Source organism: Rosa chinensis, chromosome 7 (genome assembly GCF_002994745.2).
Source record: "Rosa chinensis cultivar Old Blush chromosome 7, RchiOBHm-V2, whole genome shotgun sequence".
Lineage (NCBI taxonomy): Eukaryota > Viridiplantae > Streptophyta > Magnoliopsida > Rosales > Rosaceae > Rosa > Rosa chinensis.
Window position 1 is genome coordinate 38,900,575 of NC_037094.1, and position 20,844 is coordinate 38,921,418.

At 37.1% G+C, this 20,844-nt stretch overlaps 1 protein-coding gene across 3 annotated transcripts; it reads left to right on the top strand.

The window, feature by feature from the left end:
• The first annotated feature begins 546 nt into the window (after nt 1-546).
• Nucleotides 547-20,326, top strand: LOC112180994 (protease Do-like 7). 3 transcript variants are annotated; one of them, XM_024319601.2, is made up of 25 exons: nt 547-689; nt 732-961; nt 1,438-1,508; nt 2,514-2,648; nt 3,591-3,649; nt 5,104-5,140; nt 6,563-6,688; nt 7,240-7,329; nt 8,070-8,135; nt 8,226-8,282; nt 8,362-8,427; nt 10,008-10,115; nt 10,734-10,814; nt 11,546-11,595; nt 12,205-12,370; nt 13,229-13,741; nt 14,790-14,972; nt 15,097-15,202; nt 15,708-15,878; nt 15,962-16,097; nt 16,169-16,379; nt 16,784-16,999; nt 17,165-17,322; nt 19,202-19,313; nt 19,868-20,326. In XM_024319601.2, exons 1-25 carry the CDS (start codon nt 679-681, stop codon nt 20,045-20,047), a joined length of 3,339 nt encoding a protein of 1,112 aa, XP_024175369.1. In that variant the 5' UTR covers nt 547-678; the 3' UTR covers nt 20,048-20,326. The 3 variants fall into 3 exon arrangements, with proteins under 3 accessions (XP_024175369.1, XP_024175366.1, XP_024175368.1); XM_024319598.2 differs by having other exon boundaries at nt 566-961; XM_024319600.2 differs by having other exon boundaries at nt 567-961; nt 15,962-16,041; nt 16,152-16,379.
• Nucleotides 20,327-20,844: the final 518 nt, after the last annotated feature.

Consider the following 20,844-nt stretch of genomic DNA (forward strand, 5'->3'; position numbering starts at 1 on the left):
CGTTGGATCTCAATCCAATGGCTGTAATTAAATATCAATGGAAATTTTTTTCTTTTTGTTTTTACCCAAAAATTGATTCAAAAGATTTAAAAAAAAAATCTGAAATTTATTTCTAAAAATTCTATAAATACTCATTCCTTCCCCTTAATTTCTCACACCAAATTTAACATTATTTTAAATTAATGAATTATTCAAATTTGAAGCGTGAATAGTAGATTGGTAGGCAAATTGCATTTCATTGGTGCATTGTGTAAGTTAGAGGCAATTGCCAATTTAAAATGAATAGTGAATTGGTAGTACCAATTTAGTTGACAAATCAGCAATTGTCCTTGTTTTTGGCTCACCGGTGCATTTGCTCTAATGTAACTATTTTACACACTATTCAGATGAATTTATATCACTATTATAGTCAAAGGTGCATACCGATATAAAAAGAAAAAAGAAAAAAAAGATAGAGATAAAAGACTCGTGGTACACTTGGGGTCTTGGGGGTTACAGGTTGGTGAGTCAGACGCACGAAGTGACTGTTGATATTCAAAGCTCTCGAGTTTTACAGTCAGCTTTCCAACCCATGTCAGGCAAGGACAAAAACAAACAGCCAAATTTGACTACCATAAGACTCCTTCCGTTTCTCACTTGTTCACTCCCATTCCATTCCCATAAACCCTAATTTGGCGAATGGGCGATCCTCTGGAGAGACTTGAATCAGAGGACGCCGGAGGATCGAGCCTGAAGGACGACGAACTCTGCATGGAGATCGACCCGCCTTTCAGAGAAAGCACCGCCACGACCGAGGACTGGCGGAAGGCGCTTGCCAACGTCGTCCCCGCCGTCGTCGTTTTGAGGACCACGGCGTGTCGTGCCTTCGACACTGAAGCCGCCGGTGCTAGCTATGCCACCGGCTTTGTCGTCGATAAGCGCCGCGGGATCATCCTCACCAACCGCCATGTTGTCAAGCCTGGTATAATTCACTGCATTTATATACCGTGCTTCTTAGTCTTCTTAACACATTTCTTTCTGGAATAAGCAGTCAGTTTTGCTTTGCTTTGCTTTCGAATTCGAATCTCCCAGTAGCTAACAATCGCTTAAGAAAATCGATTGGATGAAGTTGAAGCTGTGTTTTGCTTCACTAGTAGATTGGTGGTTTAGGGTCTGCATAGGGAAATTGGAGTTTAGAAAATGCAATTACAATTCGATCACGTCTGTCTTGATAACCGATTTTTCAACCAACTATCTGGAGTCTGCTATTGTTTTAATGCAGATTAAAAAAAAAAAAAAAAAAAAAAATCTCAGAACTCCAATTTTCGACGGTGAATTAATTGTCCAAGTCTGGAGAGGATACACTGACATCTGTTCCTTTCTTTTCAACTGGTCTTATTATGGGGATCTCGAAGCTACAATGCTTTCTTTTCATTTCAATTTGATTTGATTGTGCAGGACCTGTAGTTGCGGAAGCTATGTTTGTGAATCGCGAAGAAGTTCCAGTATATCCTATCTATAGGGATCCGGTCAGTAATTTATATAGGTTTAATTTATCATATGCTGCCATTGCCTTCTGAGTGTGAGTATACTAAAAAAGGGTCATTTCTAAGTATAAGGATGTGGTAGTTTGTCAGCGAAGTCCGCTTATAGTTACAGGTAAGGGATTGTTGCCCGGGTTGTCTTTGAAAGTTTCCATGGTCAACATCCCTCTACCGGCCGATGACCATTGACGTGCTGTGAGTAGCCTCAATGTGGCTTTGCCCAGCTGTTTTGGATGTACCAGTCTTGTGACTGGTACAAACATTATCAATATCTCTTTAGAGTACATATATTCACGCCAACAAGGTTAAGCCTTGTCTAACAATTTCTATGGTCTTGGGGTTTCTCCACTGCCAATTGGTTGTGAGTTGGACTCTCAAATTTCTTCCTTATATCCACTTGTCTAGGACCAACGGCTGCTGCTTTTCTGTGATAATAAATGTTGTCCAAGTGTTTGGCCTATGTTACACCACATTTCAGGGGCGCATGTTGAGAGTATATATATATTGTCTAGGGGCTCTTCACTACCCTTTTGTTTTTGGTTAGATGTTCAATTTTTTCTGATCTCTTATAGGACTTGAAGAGAGTGGACATTAACAAAGTGGGTAAAAAAAAAAAATGGATTCGCTACTTTTCTTTTTTGTCCCTTTCGAGACCAATACTTCATCAAACAGAGTCAGCAATGCATAAACCGGCAAGTAGTGCACTTGCAAAAGCATAATAGTAAAAAAAAAAAAAAAAAAAAATAGTAGTCCACTACAGATACCATTCCTCCGTTCAATTTACATAGCATATGCACTGTTGTTAAGGTGCATTTAAAGATGCAGAGCGTCATTCTAAACAGGACTATCAAGTATTTTCTCACATGTAGCCTAAAACAAACGTGTGGACTCTTTCTACAGGCACACAAATAGATGGCTTTACAATTAGTGTTTGGAATTGACATATTATGTCTACCCATTGCTAATATATCTTTTTTTTTTCTTTAACAGGTTCATGATTTTGGCTTCTTTTGTTATGATCCTGGTGCAATACAGTTTCTGAAGTATGAAGAGATTCCTCTTGCCCCTGAGGCTGCTTCTGTTGGATTAGAAATCAGGGTTGTTGGTAACGATAGTGGTGAGAAGGTAAGAAACATCACGCTTGTGCTTTGACTTTACGAAAATGTTCTCATGATCCATATGATTTCTTAGTCAGCTAAGATCCAATATTTTTACGGAGTTATAGTTTGAGCATCTGACTGTATGCATGTTACCACCTTCTGATTCTATAGTTGACTTGAAACAAAGTTATATTTTCACTTCCAAGTTGTCTGCAAGTTTATTTTATTTTATTTTAATTTTTTTTATTTTTTTAACTAGCATCCAATTGATACATACATTACACAAACTTTCTTAGGATCCATATGCTTGACTTTTTAGTCGTGGCTAAGATCAATTTTCAGTATGGAGTTATAGTTTGAGCATCTGACTGGATGCATGTCATCTGATTCTATAGTCGACATGAAAATGAAGTTTTAATTTCATTTCCACTTCTTATTTAGTTTTGGCTATGCATGTGCTTGTTCTTAGTAGTGTTCTACTGTTGATTCTAGGGCTTTTCTAAGGGACTTGTTCACTATTTGTAATTCCTTCTTATCGACAAAACTCTGTTTTGATAAAAGAAAGTTTTACCTCCACTATCTAACAAAAGGAAAAGTACTTACCATGGCTCCTTTGCCCCAGTTGTATTAAGAGATCATGTTCATGTTTTCTTTGCTCCCGGTTATTTAGATCTGTCGACGATGGTTTTGACTGGAGGCAAGGCCATGATGATGGCAAATTACCATGTACCTTACAGTTCTTCCCGATTATGATTAATACCTCCAATGATGTTTGATTTTGAATAATGGCTTAGTGGTAAAATTAGTGCTTACATGTGTATTTTTGTGGACACTTCTTCTGCCTTGATGATGTTTCTTTTTTGTTTCCTGGCTATGTTATATAATTACTGGATGTTGGCTTACCGTGATTTGGTTTGTCTTGTAATTATGTCATCGTCCTTTAATTGATTCCACTTTTTTTTTTTAGGTCTCCATTTTGGCTGGTACTCTTGCCCGTTTAGATAGAGATGCTCCTTATTACAAAAAGTACGTACCAGCTTTTCTTCGTCTTATTTTAATGATTTATTTTTCGTAGTCATCTCATTCTACTGTATTTAAGAAGTTTATTTATGGTTGTATGATTTTTGTCATTTATTATGAATCAAATGAAATAAATACATCCAGCAGTCAACATGGGATCCCACCTCACAAGGAAAATATAGAATAGCTGATAAAACAGTCTTACAACCCTAACTCAAAATACAACTGATACTCCATATTTCCGTAGAACTTTTTCTTGCATTCCACCCCAATGCTGCATGTAAAGCTCTGTTGTCCAGCACTGAATCATAACAAGGGATGGAGGACAAGGCACGGACTTAGTCCTACTGCTGTGGTATGATGTGGGGTAGACGTTCTTCAGATTGATTTCTGTCTGGACTAGGCGATCCAGTGGACATGTACAAAATCCAAATATTTCTACCAAGACTGGCTAGGATGCCTCATAATATTTGTGTTTATCGGTCTATTTGGCTATAGGCTTCTGATTTTTTTTTTGCAGCTCTGCGACAGGCCCTCTTGCTCCAGATCTGAGCACAGATTTAAGCTTTGTTTACTCAGCCCCAAATAGTAGTGTTCCATTTTAATGGTATTAGGTTGTTTTGGATACACAACCAAAATAAAAAAAGGGTTGTTTTGGATCAACCAAGGAAATATACTAAGTACTGAAGGGGTATAATTCAATTGCAGGAGAAATGTTCAAAGTGATGCCTATTGTTAAAAAGAAGACTTGAATCTTTAGCATCCAAATGTTTGGGACAAGCCAGGATTGGAAAATTGACAGACATTAACCCATGGGAAATCTAACTTCAGAAAGCTCTATCTGGTGCATCTAAGGGATTAAAATTCCTCTGATGGCCACGTGTCACTGTATACCTTTTGATGAAATATTTTTTAAAAGTAACTATTGAAGAAATAAAAGGAAGAGCTTTTCAAGCAACAGACTATTATATGCAACTAACCAACATAGCTGTTTAAGCAGAGCAATTCAACTTGGTATCTGTAGTATGAATTCTTAAATGCACACCACATTACTTCAGATTTCCTCCGGAAAATCATACTTTGTTCTGCCCATCCTGCATGACAGAAGACTACTTACAACCTTTCTTGTCATAGAAGAGAAGCTTTTAATTTCAAACTCTTAATAAACTACAAGAACATGATTCATAAAATTTCAACTAAGCCAAACTATACTGACTAATATGTATTCAACAGACCTTGTATTGAATACTATCTATAAGTGTTTATTTTATTTGGTGGAAACAATATATCTGATAGAGGTTGCCCACCCCCCTCCCAAAAAAAAAAAAAAAGGAGGTCAGTCTGGCAATCTATGGCAGATGATAGCCAAAATAGTTCTCTCCATTTAATAGTTTTTTTGTTATAAATTGAATGATTTTTACTCCTTGTTCTGATTAGCAATGGTGGTCTTTCTTTGGCAGGGATGGCTATAATGATTTCAATACATTCTACATGCAAGTAAGTGGAATATGTATATATGTGTATAATATATTATATACATATATATCATTTTGCTTCTAATTTTTATTTTATGCTTCTGACTAGTTTTCCGGAGTCCTCTGCTGGAGTAAATTTTGGGTTTAATATTTTTAGTCAATACAGTCTTGCGTAGAGTATTTCTTGTCAGAAACTCTATGACAACAGATCTTAAGCGCTGTCTATCAGTGTTATAATCACCCAGCCGCTGGATAAATTTGAATTAGTGATGAACTCTTGTTCGTATTCCGTCCGACAACTGAAATTGGTTGGGTCCGGGCAGCTGAATTTGCACAGCTCATGTGACCTTTCTGTTTCTTTTGAAAGGTCGTTATTGAGCTATATTTTATTATGTGGTGTTTGATGAGAATAGAGCAAAAATAAAGAAAAAGAAAATTCCATTTCAAAGATTTAAAATGGATAATTTAATCATCATAAGAAGAAGAAGATTTATGCTTAGAAGACAGAATTTCTTGCTTATGTTAATGAACCTTAACATGTGGGCAGTTCTAGTTGATGGGATGTGGCAGCCAAGTTCAGATTTAAACTAAGTTCATGATTTCATCAAATTACTAAGCACCATATAATTTAAGAGTGTTCTTTAGCACATTAGAGTGTTGTTCCTCCACTATATTCATCCGTGGTGGGAGATCCTCTATACCCAGAGTCAGTTTAGTATTGAATGGAAGTAACTCGGCAACCACCACATGTGAAACTCGAGGTCATTATTTTGCAACCTGGGGAGAGATGTGGGAGCTAAGTCGAGGTCGATTTTCCATGGACCTCCTGCTAATATATTAATGAACTTTGTTTCATATATGAACCATTTAATTAAGAGCTGTTCTTTGGTATGCCTTAAGGTCCATTATGTTAAATTTATTGTCATAGATTATTCCCAAGTGCATTAGTTTGAGGTTTTCCAAGATTCGTGTATCAATGGCTCTATAAAGAAATAGGGCTTTGTTGTGATAGGTCCAAATAGCTTCTGTTGATGGCATAACTGTTATTTTAGAATCTATCACAGTTTATATGTTAATATTATGCTGCATTCTGGAAGGTATGAGGCTTTAAAATTTGGATACAAACATACAATACAAACTGTCATTCTTCTAAAAATGTTTTATTTGGACAGAGGAGAAGGATACAAGGAGTTCTTAAAAAATCTATGGCCTAGGAAAAGGAAACATAAAAGAAATAGAAACAAAGAGGCTAGCAGCCAGAATAAGCAAGAAGTGAGCCTCACTTTGCAAATGCTAACAGATTCAAAATAGTAGAAATATTCCAAAAAAATAGCAGTACCATCATTGTCATCTCTATGATACGATGATTTTCAGTGTTTTGTTGTTATTGCAGCTTTACCCTAAACTTCCATTTGTATACTCATTAATGTTTTTTTTCCTATAGGCTGCATCTGGTACCAAAGGTGGGTCTAGTGGCTCTCCGGTGATTGATTGGCTAGGTAGGGCAGTGGCTTTGAATGCTGGTAGCAAGTCATCAAGTGCATCAGCATTTTTTTTACCATTGGAACGAGTAAGTGTACATCATATATCTGGGTTTAAATGCCACTTTAACCCTTATTTTTGAGCCAAATCTCATTTTACGCCATCACTTTGCTAAATGGTCAATCTGCACCCTCTCCGTCAATTTTCAACATGTGTGATAAGTGCTTTTGTCATTTCAAGTCTGGGTCCAACTTGTTACCATTTGGGTTCCACTTCACATCTTCCTCTCCTCATACCATGTGGATCACGTGATGGGGTAAGTTTTACTCATTTCAAGTGGGACATACACGGTATCAAGTCAAAGTCTGACTTGGAATGTCGAAAATACCCATCATGGATTGGTGTGTAAAGGCATTTTGGATAGAAGTGTTGGAATTGACGGAGATGGTGTGAATGAATATTTTACCCTAGAGAATTGTGTAAATTTACTGTTTAGCAATATCAGAGTGCAAAATGACATTTGCAATCAAAATGAGGGTGCAATTATCGTTTACTCCCCATATCTACCGAAATACTAGGTTTACATGATGTAAAAATTCAAATTTGGACAAGAATGACACGAATTTATTCAAACTGCAGGTTGTGAGGGCATTGAAGTTTCTCCAAAATGGCAGAGATTCTTTTGTCAAAAAATGGGAGGCAGTTTCTATACTGCGTGGTACGCTTCAGGTTTGTGTTTGAATTCCATCTTAAGTAAAGTACTCCAATTTTTTTTTCAAACAATTTATTTCATGTATATCTATACCGGTGTTTACCTAAGTTGAATTTTTTTGAGCCTGTTGGTTAAAACTGTCTGGAGTTGCAGATCATGATGTTAAAAGAATTGTTTTTGCTGAAATGAAATTTTGAAAACATTCTGGTACAGCCTTTGTTATATTTTGGTATATTGGAAGGCAGCCGTGGTCTGTGATGTAATTTACTAATTTATCTCTGGTTTCGGTTGTTTTTATCTATTGTGGATCTCCTGTCGACTTTTATTGTATCATTCTCAGTGACCTCTTGGCAGCTATAGTCTAACTCATCCCTCATATTCTCACAAGAAGTGGACAAGATTTTGAATCTAGGTCATCAAATTAGATTGGCCTGCTGCAGTTAGTTAAATTAAACTTGGTGTTTTGTTCTCCTCTGATTGGAGTCTTTTCTTTCTAATGGTGTCAGTTCTTTAATCAGCTGCCATGCTAAGATTAAAAGTTCCATTAAATTCCTGATGTACTTGAAAGGTGCCTGTCCTTGAAGATTAAGTGCCTTTCTTTCATTTGCTTATTTTGCTCATATGTCTAAGATGCTAAGTTGGTAGTTGCATGTTTCACATGTTCAGATTTGTATTTTTTTTTAAATATTATTTTTTGAATGTTGATACAGTTTTCACGATTGTTATTTTGATGCAATGAATGTAATTTATGATGTAGGTAACTTTTGTCCACAAAGGATTTGATGAGACACGGCGACTTGGTCTTCGAAGTGAGACGGAGCAGGTCTTTTATCTATCGTATAATTGTCCAATCTTTCATAATTGTGATGAAAAGTGGGGTGCCTCAAATGACTCGTGCATTTAATTTGTTCAGAGGGTTCGACATGTGTCTCCACAGGGTGAAACTGGAATGCTTGTTGTTGAATCTGTGGTGAGTATGGCTGCACAATTTGATACTGCATAATTTTTTTTTTCCTTCTGTTGGATGTAATGCTTGCTTCTATTTTCAGGTGCCAGGCGGTCCAGCTCATAAGTGTTTGGAGCCAGGTGATGTTCTTGTTTGCATGAATGGGGAAGTAAGTTATGCTGTTCCTCTGGTTGACTTTGTGATCTATAGAAGTGAGCCCTTCTTATGAAGGACATGTATAATATTTGCTGCATTTGGTTTTGTTCTTTAGACATCTGACCGTTGCTTTATTTCCATATGTTGGTATGAATTGGTAAATTTTATTCTGGGATCATCACATGGGGTAGGAAAATGTTATGGGGATCTGATTGAATCTAGTTCTAACTCATTGCAACCTACTCTCTCAAGATCCTAACAATTTTCTGTCAACATCACTTTAAGTGTCAATTTGACTGTTAATTGTTGACATGACATCAGAGGGCCCATGAAATCAAAACCTCTGAACTCTCTTTCAGGGGTTGGCAGTGGTTCCGGGGCAATTAGATCTGGTGACTGAAATTGGGGTGGTAAGAAGATGTTGCAATTTTGGATCGTAGGTTTCAATGTGTTAAAATTTGAAGGAAGGGGGAATGAAAAGAAAATATCACTTCTGTTTTTTGCACTTGGAAACAACTTAAATTTGTTTACCAATCCATAGAGTCAGGTTTCCTGGAACAGCAAACACTTGTATTAACCTCATATAATTTACTATGACTAGTTTTCTCCTTTTGATAAAACATATTTTGAACCCCTTAAATATATGATTAATGTGATAAATACAGTTCCTTCTCCTGGTCACCAGGTGATAAAGGAAGATATGGCCACCCACCATTAACTTAGATCCAGTGGCATTAAAAGCTCTGAATCTAAACTTAAAAGTTAATAGCATCTGATAGAACTACTGCCTGATGCAAACACACAGGACAAGAAAGGAGTCCAATTTGAAACTCTTCTTAAAGCTGCTATGAGGATTCACAAACAATTAAGCTGATTAAAACTGAAAAGAACGAATCACAAAAACTATGGATTGGTGAGTGTGCTTGGTTGTTTTTAAAGAGACTCAAAACTCACGAAAACCCAAAACTAAAGTTGAAATTGAAGGAATGGAGGGTGGTGGGTTAACTGGCCAGTACCGATTTTGGGGCCAAAGTGGTGCTTCATTTGTTATTTTTAATTTTAGGGAAAGTTGGTTCTTGCCTTGTTGTTTGAGAACTTCATCGAGTATTTTGATTGAACTAGGATTTCTATGGTCTTTTGGTTCTTTGCTGGGATTGAGGTGAAGAGTTAGAGATTATTATGCAGACATAATTCGAAAGAGAGAATCATGGGTGGGGGTCTAGCCGCATCATATTCCCATCCGGCAGCATGGGCATGCTTTCTTTTAGAATTATCTTTGACATTTGTGTTTGGAATCCTTATTGCTGTTTGATCTAATATTACTGTGGGTATACATATTTTGATTGTTCACCCAGTGACCTAGAGAACAGAACTGTTTTTGACCAAAAAAAGAAAAAGAAAAAAGAACAGAACTGTATATGTATTTCTGCTTTATAAATCATGATGTATTCCAGGATTTAACTTATTATTTTTCATTTGTTTCGGATCCATTTTAATGTGGGGAAGAAAGTGAACAATTTTCCTTTGACATATTTACCCAAGTGATACTAAGTTAGATTTCGTATTACTTACACATCAAAATTCCATATGCAGGTAATTACCCAATTTCTCAAAATGGAGACATTACTTGATGATAGTGTGAATCAAAAAATTGAAATACAGATCGAAAGGGGCGGCACACCATTTACTGTGAACTTGCTGGTGAGAGTTGTTCTTTTTTGGTGTTCATGCTTTACCCCGAACAGTCTCATGTGTTGTCTCAAAAGTTGGGCGCAGCATCTATCAATTGGTGCACTATTCTGCAATACTTAGCAGAGCTGCTTGCTTTTCTTGGCTTATATTCTTAGTATAAGTATTAAAGTTCAATTGTTAGACCATTGCCTTGAAATTAAATATATAGTGGCTGAATTTATGGTATATTGCAAATTTTGGATTTTTGATACTAAATTTTATATTCTCAAAGCTCTGAATATCTGGGTCTCTGTTGTGGAGTAAATCCAGAAGCAATGAGACTTTGGCCCAATTTTATAATCCTTTGAGAGAAATTCTTTCATTTCTTGGACTGTTCAGAAATTCATTTCACAGCCACTTATTCTGGAAGTCCTTTATCTCTTTCATATGCTAGACTGCACATTTCTGTGTGCTAGCATTCAACCTTTGAGATCTCGGCATGCAACTTGTTGATCTGTATCATTTACTTGGTTGCATTGTGGTGGTATTGTGTCAGTTTCAGTTTACACTGTTATAAATATAGTTCCTTCCCATTACCCAAAATTAATATCATGACCAATAAATAAAATAGTATCCTGTTCATTTCAGGTGCAGGATTTGCACTCAATAACCCCTAATTACTTCTTAGAAGTAAGTGGTGCAGTGATACACCCTCTCTCGTATCAACAGGTTGGTAGATTATTCCTTTTATTTATTTATTTATTTTTTTGCCTGCCACATTTGAAGAGTGTTACAAACAAGTAGTTGATGCAGTCTGCTAAAGGTTAGATTTGGATTGCAATTGCACATTTTTGGCATGATGTTAACAAGTTGTTTGCATGTTGCATGTGAGAGTTGGTTAAAATTTTTGGATGGCAAAATATAGAAGAAGTTTTGAAGATTTCGGAGGGTGTAGGGTTGGGGGAACTTTTGTCAAGAGTGAAATATCTGGCAGTTTATAAGGCTTCTATTTCAGTGGAATTTAGAGGTTGCATCACTTGTTTAATTATGATTGACTGGAGGGCATCTGAGTCTAGGCTTAGTTTCTTTGGGGGTCTTATGTCCATCAATTAAGAGTTTGCAGTGTTGTTTTTTCAAGACTTTGGTGTTTTTTCTTGTTACTTCTTGTCCACTTTATTGAATCATTTTGTTTATTGATCAACAAATTTGTTTTATTTTCAAAAAAAAGAAAAAAAAAGAAAAATAGAGTTGCATGAAAAACAGAAAAACTGGCCACATGTAACTCTGTTGGGCTTGCCTATGAATCATGTTTTTTCATTGTGGTTTGTAATTTTACATCTTTCCTCACGGCTTTTGCTTTCATCTAGATTGGCCTGATCTGTTTTAGATTGAAAGATTTCACTATATATTCCTAAATTTATTCCTAAATTTTGGCTTATTTAACTATACTTATGGTACAGGCTAGAAATTTTCGCTTCCAGTGTGGCCTTGTGTATGTGGCAGAGCCAGGGTATGTTTGCTTAATCTTGTGGTCTATGTTTATCTTAGTGTTATTACTAAAAGTAAGACACACGATGCTGGTGTCTGTTTATATATCAGGTTGCCATTTGTTGCTATGAATGCAGTAATTATAACTGTAATGATATTTAATGATCTGCTTTAACTCTTCCTGTTAGAAGCCAAAGGAAAATTTTATCGAAAAGTTTTCTTACTACCATCTTGTGACTTTGCAAGTATTCCTTGAATTGTTTCTATCACATAACAACAATGGCTCTGGGCTTATTGCAATAAATTTTTTATGGTACAGACTATTCAATCTGTTTTTCTTTCCTGTTTTCTGTTCTTATACGACTTGATGATGAGTTACATTGTGGCGTTGATTGTCATGTGACACATCTTAATTCACATTCTAGCTTTTTTTATCATATACTACTTTGTTGCTTTAATTTCTATTTTGATGGGAACATTACTTTAAGTTGTGATGCTAAGGTGTCTTGGTTCAGAGGTTTTGATAATGAAATTGTGTAGTAGGGATCACAGGCTTTTCTGTCTTTATTATCTTTTTGCAGTTTACCTCTAGAAAATTGGCCTAATGATTTATTAACTTGAAATGTTGCAGATATATGCTCTTTAGAGCTGGAGTTCCGCGTCATGCTATCATTAAGAAGTTTGCTGGTCAGGAAATATCACTACTTGAGGATCTAATTTCAGTGCTATGCAAGCTATCTCGGGGTGCTCGAGTGCCATTAGAGTATATAAGCTATGCAGATCGTCATCGGAGGAAGGTATATGTTGATAAAATCATGCATCATATTGCAGTAATTATTGAAATAGAATAGTTATCCAGTGAGATGCTTGTAAGTTATACAGGATTGTACGTGTTGAGTTTGCACAACTCGTCTTAGAGATTACTAAATGGAAACTGAAACAAAGTTCTGTTTCCAAACAATGGTGCCTACTAGTTACTAAATAGAATAGTCTTGTAGTGTGACGTTTTGTACAAAACCCCGCAGATGCTCATAAATTTTTAATGTTTATTCTTTTCATGAGACACAAAATTCAATAGGAGACAAATTACTACTAGCCTAATGGACGAGCGGTCCAGCAAACAGAGATAAGAATGACCACAAAGCCAGAAAATTTCTGAACAAGGCATCCCCCCTTATCCAGAATATTTAAGCTTATAGGATTTGTCTTGAAATGTTTTAACATGGAAACCAAAGAAGAAAGCAATCTCTCTTTTCCCAAATTCCCACTTCTTCCTCTTGGTCAAGTCCTGCCAACCACGCCAGAAAGGGCCAAAATACTCTCTGAAGAGTCATGACTCATGACCCTATTGGCTCTATTTATTGATCAATCTTCTGCCCAGAGAAACAGCTTATAGGTTGTCATACATTCTTAATTTTATTATGTCTAAGTTATTCCAGTGTTTTTTTTCCTGCGAATATCCCATACTTTAGGCGTTTAGCACTTCATTACTAATGAAGATTTAAAATTTTTTAATGGATAAGGTTTCCCATGCTCGGTAGCATCATTGTAGACATTATTTTTTAACATTATGGCACATACAAGCAAGAAGATCTCTCTCTCTCCCCCTCCCTCTCTCTTGATGGCTATTTTCTTGACTATTTTGATGGCTGCAGTCAGTCCTGGTCACCGTTGATCGCCATGAATGGTATGCCCCTCCACAGATATACACTCGTGATGATAGTACTGGTCTTTGGACTGTGAAGCCTGCTTTTCAGCCTGATGCTGGTCTACTTTCATCTGGTATCAATGATCTTGGTGGTATAAGAAGTGATGCAGTTCCTCTATGTACTGAGGCCTCTTCTGTTGGGCACATGCATCGTAATAGCCATGCAGAATTGAATGAAGGGGTCACCAGTATGGAAACCAGTTATGAACATTCTTCTGAAGGAGGACATCCTCGGGCTGAATCTGATGTTGAAACAAAGAAACGCCGAGTGAAGGATGATTTTTCTTCTGATGGAAATGTCGTAGCCGACGGTTCCTTTCTTGAAACAGATGAAGGTGATCCGGAGGATGCAAATACTGTGGAGAATTCTGTTATGAGAGATCTTCAAGGTGAAAATGTAGCAGCAGCTAATTCTTCACTAGCTGAACGTATTATTGAGCCAACTCTTGTTATGCTTGAGGTAACTTATTATATCATAACCATCGTAAGTTTAATGAGTTTATATTTGTGCCAAGTTGTTTCTCAGCTGAGTGAATTATGGTGCATTTAGTTTTTTCAGGTCTTCTTATACCACAAAAAATTTGAACCAAGTCTGTTTGGTTGTTGTTGCTTTTTTTTATTTATTTTTAATTTTTATATATTTTTTTAAGTTTGTCTTTTGCTCGCGCATGGGTAGGATGGGTATGCTCTCTCTCTCTCAAGGTGAGGTTTTGACCCAAGGCATAAACTGTTTCACAAATTGATCTTTATGATTGAGCTTGTGAACCACTTATGGCTTGTGTGTTAACAGATTACTTGAGCATGTTCTATTGGTGACAAATGTGGAATAATATGGTTTCCTTTAATACATTATACTTGATCTATGTTCTAAAAATTTGTACTCTTATGATCTTATCTTTATGTTTGTCTCTCTCTCTCTGTTTTTTTTTTTTGGGTGACCCTGGGGGGAGGTCAAGTCCTTTCTTCCCCAATATGTCCTATTAACCCTGATACCACCAATACTTGCTCAATAACCCCGTCGACAAAATATGAAAAAAAAAAAAAAGGATCTTGACCCCGACAGTTGCAGAAACTTCTGATTTTACACAGTGAGGACCAGAAATTTGCTGATTGTTGAGGAAGAAAAACCTTGGGAGTACTAGAGAAGTGGGCACTTGCCTTCTCTCACTATGTCCTCTATCTTTCTTTAGCTTGTTCTCTTTTGGGGATACTGAGTTATGTTAAGTGAGAGCTTGCAATAAACTTTTGGTTGCACTCTTTTCTTTTTGGTGGGCAACTCTATTTAGGCCCCTTTTTGAGATAATTTTGCAATGTTTTATGTTGATACTGTCAGCAGATATGTAATTGTAGCTGCTGTTTGTTGTACAGTTGTTTTGTATAGTTCTTGTGCACATCTTGGTCACTGTGATTGTACATGTGTTTGTAGGTTATGAATTAGTTTTCTTCATGAAAGAAATGTTTATATTAGACAACTTTTGGAATCTCAAGGTGGTTTCATATGTTTGCAGGTTCATGTGCCACCATCATGTATGCTCGATGGTGTACATTCACAACATTTTTTTGGGACTGGTGTTATTATATACCACTCTCAAAATATGGGACTGATTGCTGTTGACAAGAATACAGTTGCGGTATCTGCATCTGATGTGATGCTCTCATTCGCCGCATTTCCAATTGAAATTCCAGGGGAGGTAATCTATGCAATGTCAAACAAAATTTTTATCTCCATGCATTGTGTACCTGAATGTGACATGAGGATCAGGGTGCCGATAACAATAGTTTAATATTGCTAGATTTGTGCACTTTAAATTTCAGGTGGTTTTTCTCCATCCCGTTCACAATTATGCTCTCATTTCATATGATCCATTGGCCCTGGGCGCTGTTGGTATCTCGCTTGTTCGGGCTGCGAAACTACTTCCTGGTAGGTTTAACTTTTCATTTCATTTGATTCCACTGTTTTTCCCTGTTGGTTTACATGCCGTGCATGTGAAATGCGTCCTATACAAATTAGTTTATTGTTATTTTAAAGAAAAAGGTATGTGTTTTTTGTGGTTAGTTTCTTTAAATTTATAGTAGTTAAAGGTGTATATGCCCTGAACTTTGGCCTTTGTGGCACTTAAATGTGGTGTCATTTCGTCTGGTCTGGGAGGCTTATGCCCCAATTATTTATCTTTGTTTGGCATAAGTGGCACTGACCCAACTGCCTGGGAGATTGGGGAGGCTGATTGGGTGCCTCTACATGCACATGTGGATTGTTGACTCCTATGACCTATCCTTCAATTATCTTGAAATTTTGAAAGTATGGTAATTTGATTCATTTCTAGTGTCCTTGCAATTGGTGGTTTTCTTTTTTGTACCTGTTCTGTTGGGTGTAGTCCGTTAATGTGCTTGAACAAGTTCCCTTATAAAATTAATCTATGAGGCAGAGCCTGCAATACGTCGTGGGGATTCTGTGCATCTTGTTGGGCTAAGTAGAAGCCTACAAGCAACATCTAGAAAGTCTATTGTGACCAACCCATGCGCTGCAGTAAATATTAGCTCTGCTGATTGTCCACGTTACAGAGCAACCAATATGGAAGTGATCGAGCTTGATACTGGTAATTGGAGTTTCTATCACTTTTTTAATTTCCAAGTATTGCTTTTAAATCAGTTTCCTAATTTTGTCTTCTACCCTGTTCAGATTTTGGCAGTACATTCTCTGGAGTGCTGACTGATGAGCATGGAAGGGTCCGAGCTATTTGGGGTAGCTTTTCAACTCAGGTGCATACTTTTCTCCTCGGCAAAAAAAAGAAAAAGAGAAGTAAGAAAAAATTCAGGTATTTCCTTATACTTCAGGTCATTTGATTTTCATTATTGATTCGTATTCGCAGTTGAAATTTGGTTGCAGTAGCTCCGAAGATCATCAATTTGTAAGAGGTATCCCAATATATACAATCAGTCAAGTCCTTGAACAAATCATATGTGGTGCTCAAGGCCCTCCTCTTCTCATAAATTGTGTCAAAAGGACGATGCCTCTAGTTAGAATTTTGGAGGTTGAACTATATCCTACACTGCTTTCAAAAGCCCGCAGTTTTGGACTGAGTGATGATTGGGTCCAAGTACGTGTTTTTCCTGAAACTAAATACTTATTTCCTTTTCCTTATATTAGATGAAACTATGAAGCTAGAGGCCGTAGTTTAGGAGTACTTTTTGTTTCTCGTTTGGGAGTTTGGTTAGGGGTTTTGGATCATGTTCCTTCTCTTTCAAATTTTTGCTGCATCTCTGTTCTGTGGACTCCTTGTCCACTTTGTATGATTTCATCTTTTTAATGATATCTGTTTTCCAATTAAAGATTTAATGAATTTGTGCAACTCTTTTATTTTTATTATTATTATTATTTTTTTTGTGTGGCTTTTGCAGTGGGATAATTGCTCCTTTAGACATCTATAATGGAGGCTCATGGAGCATTACCATCGCACTTTCAGTTTCGTTGTTGCTTATTAGTCAATTGTTTTTTCTTTAGGCACTTGTCAAGAAAGATCCGATTAGACGACAGGTTTTACGTGTGAAAGGATGTTTAGCTGGATCTAAAGCCGAAAATCTGTTAGAACAAGGAGACATGGTCTTGGCAATCAATAAGGAACCAGTTACATGCTTCCGTGATGTAGAAAATGCCTGTCAAGAATTGGGAAAACATGAAAACAAAGATGGAAAGCTTAACATGACCATATTCCGTCAGGTAAAGATAACTTACTTAGATACCTTTACCTGTAATTATTTTTCCTCTTCTGGTTAGGGGAAGGGCGGGAAGAGTACAATTTTAGGAGAATAGTGTATGATGTTTTCATTTACTGTTTTACTTTCTCTTGTAGATTATCCAAACATTCATTTGCATTGTTTGCAGGGGCGTGAGATTGATCTTCTCGTCGAAACAGATATTAGAGATGGGAGTGGTACTACACGTGTAATAAATTGGTGTGGATGTATTGTTCAGGATCCCCATCCCGCAGTGCGTGCTCTTGGATTTCTTCCAGAAGAAGGTCATGGTGTTTATGTGGCAAGGTAAGAGTTTTGCTTCATGTTGTAAATGCTTGTTTTAATAACTTTTTTACATATTCCCAATACCAAGGTTTAGGAGATGGAAGTAGATTTTCAAGGTAGAAGATTTGGCGAGCAATGCTCCCATCTAAAGTGCAAATGGTTTCATACTTTCATGGTTAGTCCTTCGAGGGAAAGTTGATCCATGGAAGGTTCAAAGGTGGACAATAATTATTCTTTATCCTCCCTTCCGCTGTATTAGGGCTGAAGACGTCCAAAATGTGTATTATGGTTTTCTTTCTTGCCATTTACACTTTATATCTTTTGTTCTGATGATTGAGGGAGTTGTTTGAGCTGGATAGTGCCAAACCATTGCTTCTCTCACTTTTTGAAAGACCATAGGGTGGTGGGAAGCGATTAAAGATGTAGAGTTGTCTGCGAGTGTATTATGTTAGTACATAGTATTGTTTGCTTGGTCAAAATGAATATAATTGAAGGAGTAGAGGGAACCCTTAAAAAGAATTTGCTTTTGTTCTCTATGGGTCTGAGGAACTGTGTTCTTGGGAAATTGAACACTTTTCGTTTTCACTTCATCTACCCCCAGATGGAATAGTTGGCAAGGGAAAGCCTAAACCTTACTCCGCCAAGCCCAAAGGGGATTTGGTGGTCTGGTTATGGTGTGACTTGATAGAGGTCTTTGTTGTGATCAGTGGCTTTCCTGAAGCTTGTATTAGGCATCTAACAAGGGTCTGGTCTGATCACTTCCCTTTATTCTTGAGCCTTGATCCTTGTCCACCTCATCTTAGGCCTTTTCGTTTTGAGGCTAGGTGGCTTAAGCGCCATGATTTTAATCAAGCTGTGACTGCCAGCTGGAATGATAATCATCTGAACTTCTGCTCGAATGTCCAGGTCTTTGGGCACTTGCAGCAACGAAAGAAAAAAGTGTTGTGCAGCTGTGAGTTGGTGGTTGTAGTCCGTTAATGCTTGTACCTGAGGTTTTAATGTAATCGTGTCCAGGCTTTAGATTAAGAGCATACCCTTGTTCAATTTTATCCCTGAGCTCTTGGCTCCTAAGGCCTGTGGGAGCATGAGAGAACTTTCCACCATTGGAATACTGGTGGGTGCATTCCAGCTAGTCATATTCCTCTTCTCTTTCAATCCACTTGCCCGGTGGTAGGTCCACATATTCTAATTGCCTTTTAGGATTAATTGTTTGAGCCACAGATACATTTGGTACATGCATGTGAAGCTTTATGAAGCTTCACAGATACATTTGGTACACTAAGGGCTAGGGGTTCCTGGATGATCATTCTTCACAAATACCTTTATGTAGCTTAGGATGGTCAAATGGGCTTAGGCCTATCTTGATTGCAATCCTGATTGGACACGTTATAAATGGCTAGAAGGCATAGAAACTTTGTCAGTTGTGAATGGCAAATAGCCTTCTTCACCCTTGTTGTCCACGTTGGTATGAACTTCCAGACTGTTGGAATTAATTAGTTATTCGTTTGCTTAGGTGGATGATCTATAATAAGCTATGACATGAAGTAGACCTGTGATATATTCTGAAAATAAGGTTATGTATTTTCATGTTTGCATCTCAAGGTCAGAAAACAAGCATTTTAAAATAATATTAAAGTATGCATAAAAGATTATGAAAAAGTAATGCCTTTTTTTTTTCTTCTCTCGATGCTGCCATAACTTTGTGAAATTAGGGGGTTGCCACTTATGTTAAGTCTTTAGAATTCTGATATTGGGAGTTTTGATCATATCAGGATGCATCCCATTTATTTCAAAATGATTTTGGGTCGGACCTAACTTTTGTTATTTTCATATATATATTTTCTATTGGTCTGAAATGAAGTTCGTTTTCTCAATATGCTCTCTTCTTGTTCATTATCAGGTGGTGTCATGGTAGCCCAGCGCATAGATATGGACTGTATGCTCTACAGTGGATTGTTGAAGTTAATGGAAAACAGATTCCTGATTTAGATGCTTTTTTGAATGTCACAAAGGTATGTTTTTTAATTGGTCTCTGTATGCATCTATATCAGACCTTCCGTTCCTTTTCATGTTGTACACTAGTTTTTCCAGATATTGATGTAAGGGGCATTTAGTCGGGAACGATGGATTATGAATAAAGTGGCCATTAATTAAAGGACTGAAAGGTTGAAACTGCATGATGGTGAAATGAATAAATAACTCGTATTTTTCAATTGTATTTAAGAGGAAATTCTTGGTAAGTGTTCCAATCTCGGTGCCTTGTGTGGGATTAGTGTTCCATTCCTGTTTAAATATTCCATTCTGTGGGCATTTTAGTGCGCACCCCTGGTTGCATACTAGTACAGTTATTCAGTAAAACCTTACATTGTGTTCTTCTATACTGGCCAAGTGAGTGCTAATCAATCTACCAGTCTAAAAGCTTAATATGAAAAAATTGCCTTTGTATTCAGTACCAAGGTGTCTAGAAGCTTAATATTATCGACCTGTGTCTGATGTTATCTACATGAAGTGACTCGTATTTCTTCACAATTATTTATTTGTGATGCTCCTTTGGAAATTGTATCAGGAAATCGAACATGGAGAGTTTGTTCGTGTACGGACCATCCACCTAAATGGAAAACCTAAAGTTTTAACGTTGAAGCAGGACTTGCACTACTGGCCTACATGGGAGGTCAGATTTGATCCTGATTCTGCTATATGGCATCGAAACACAATTAAGGCACTAGACTATAGTTCTAATCTATAAAGAACACATGTTCTTAAAATCTGGTGGTAAATGTATCATGACATCTGAGCTACAAAACATTGTTTCGGCATCAGGATTACTCATTGATTCATATACAGGCAGGCAACTGTCTGCATCAATCATTGTTTTTTAGTGTTTCATCATATTATGGAATGGTATATACACTGGATGTGAATTGTTATATAAATGTTATCTAATGGCCTTGCTCCAGAATGCAATTTATCACCTATTTTCAGTTTCTACATTGAATCCAGAAGAAACCAAGCAGTTTAATCTATACCTTACACCGTCTTAGAAAGACTCATCAAAGCATTATCGACAGGGCACCATACTAGTTTCTGCATTCCAGTCAAAGCATGGAGTGACATTGACTTTGGCTTATAATCTTAACAATGCGTGTTATCCAAGTGATGTGGTGCAACAAATCCCAAGAAGCAGAAGGCATGAAATTCGGGACGTAAGATTTGGGGTCCTTGGGGATCCAAGCACTGGCCAAAGTGGCGTCCGATGTGCTACTGACGTACAAGTAATATTTGATATTTGCACTATTGTTGGTCACGGCGCAATGTGTAATATTATTTTTCCAATTCCCATCGTAACTTGCAAGTTGCAACACAAGCAAACGCCACTGAAGGAAGTGGCCGAAATTTCAATGGCAGAGAATAAGGAGTATATTGTGATATGTGTATAATTATGAATGAGTTTGGAAGAAGTTTGTGGCGGTGGGTAAATTGTGATGACATGTGATAATGGCTTTTGGGGTTGAAGAATGCTTAACCAGTGTCTCGAGATGGTAG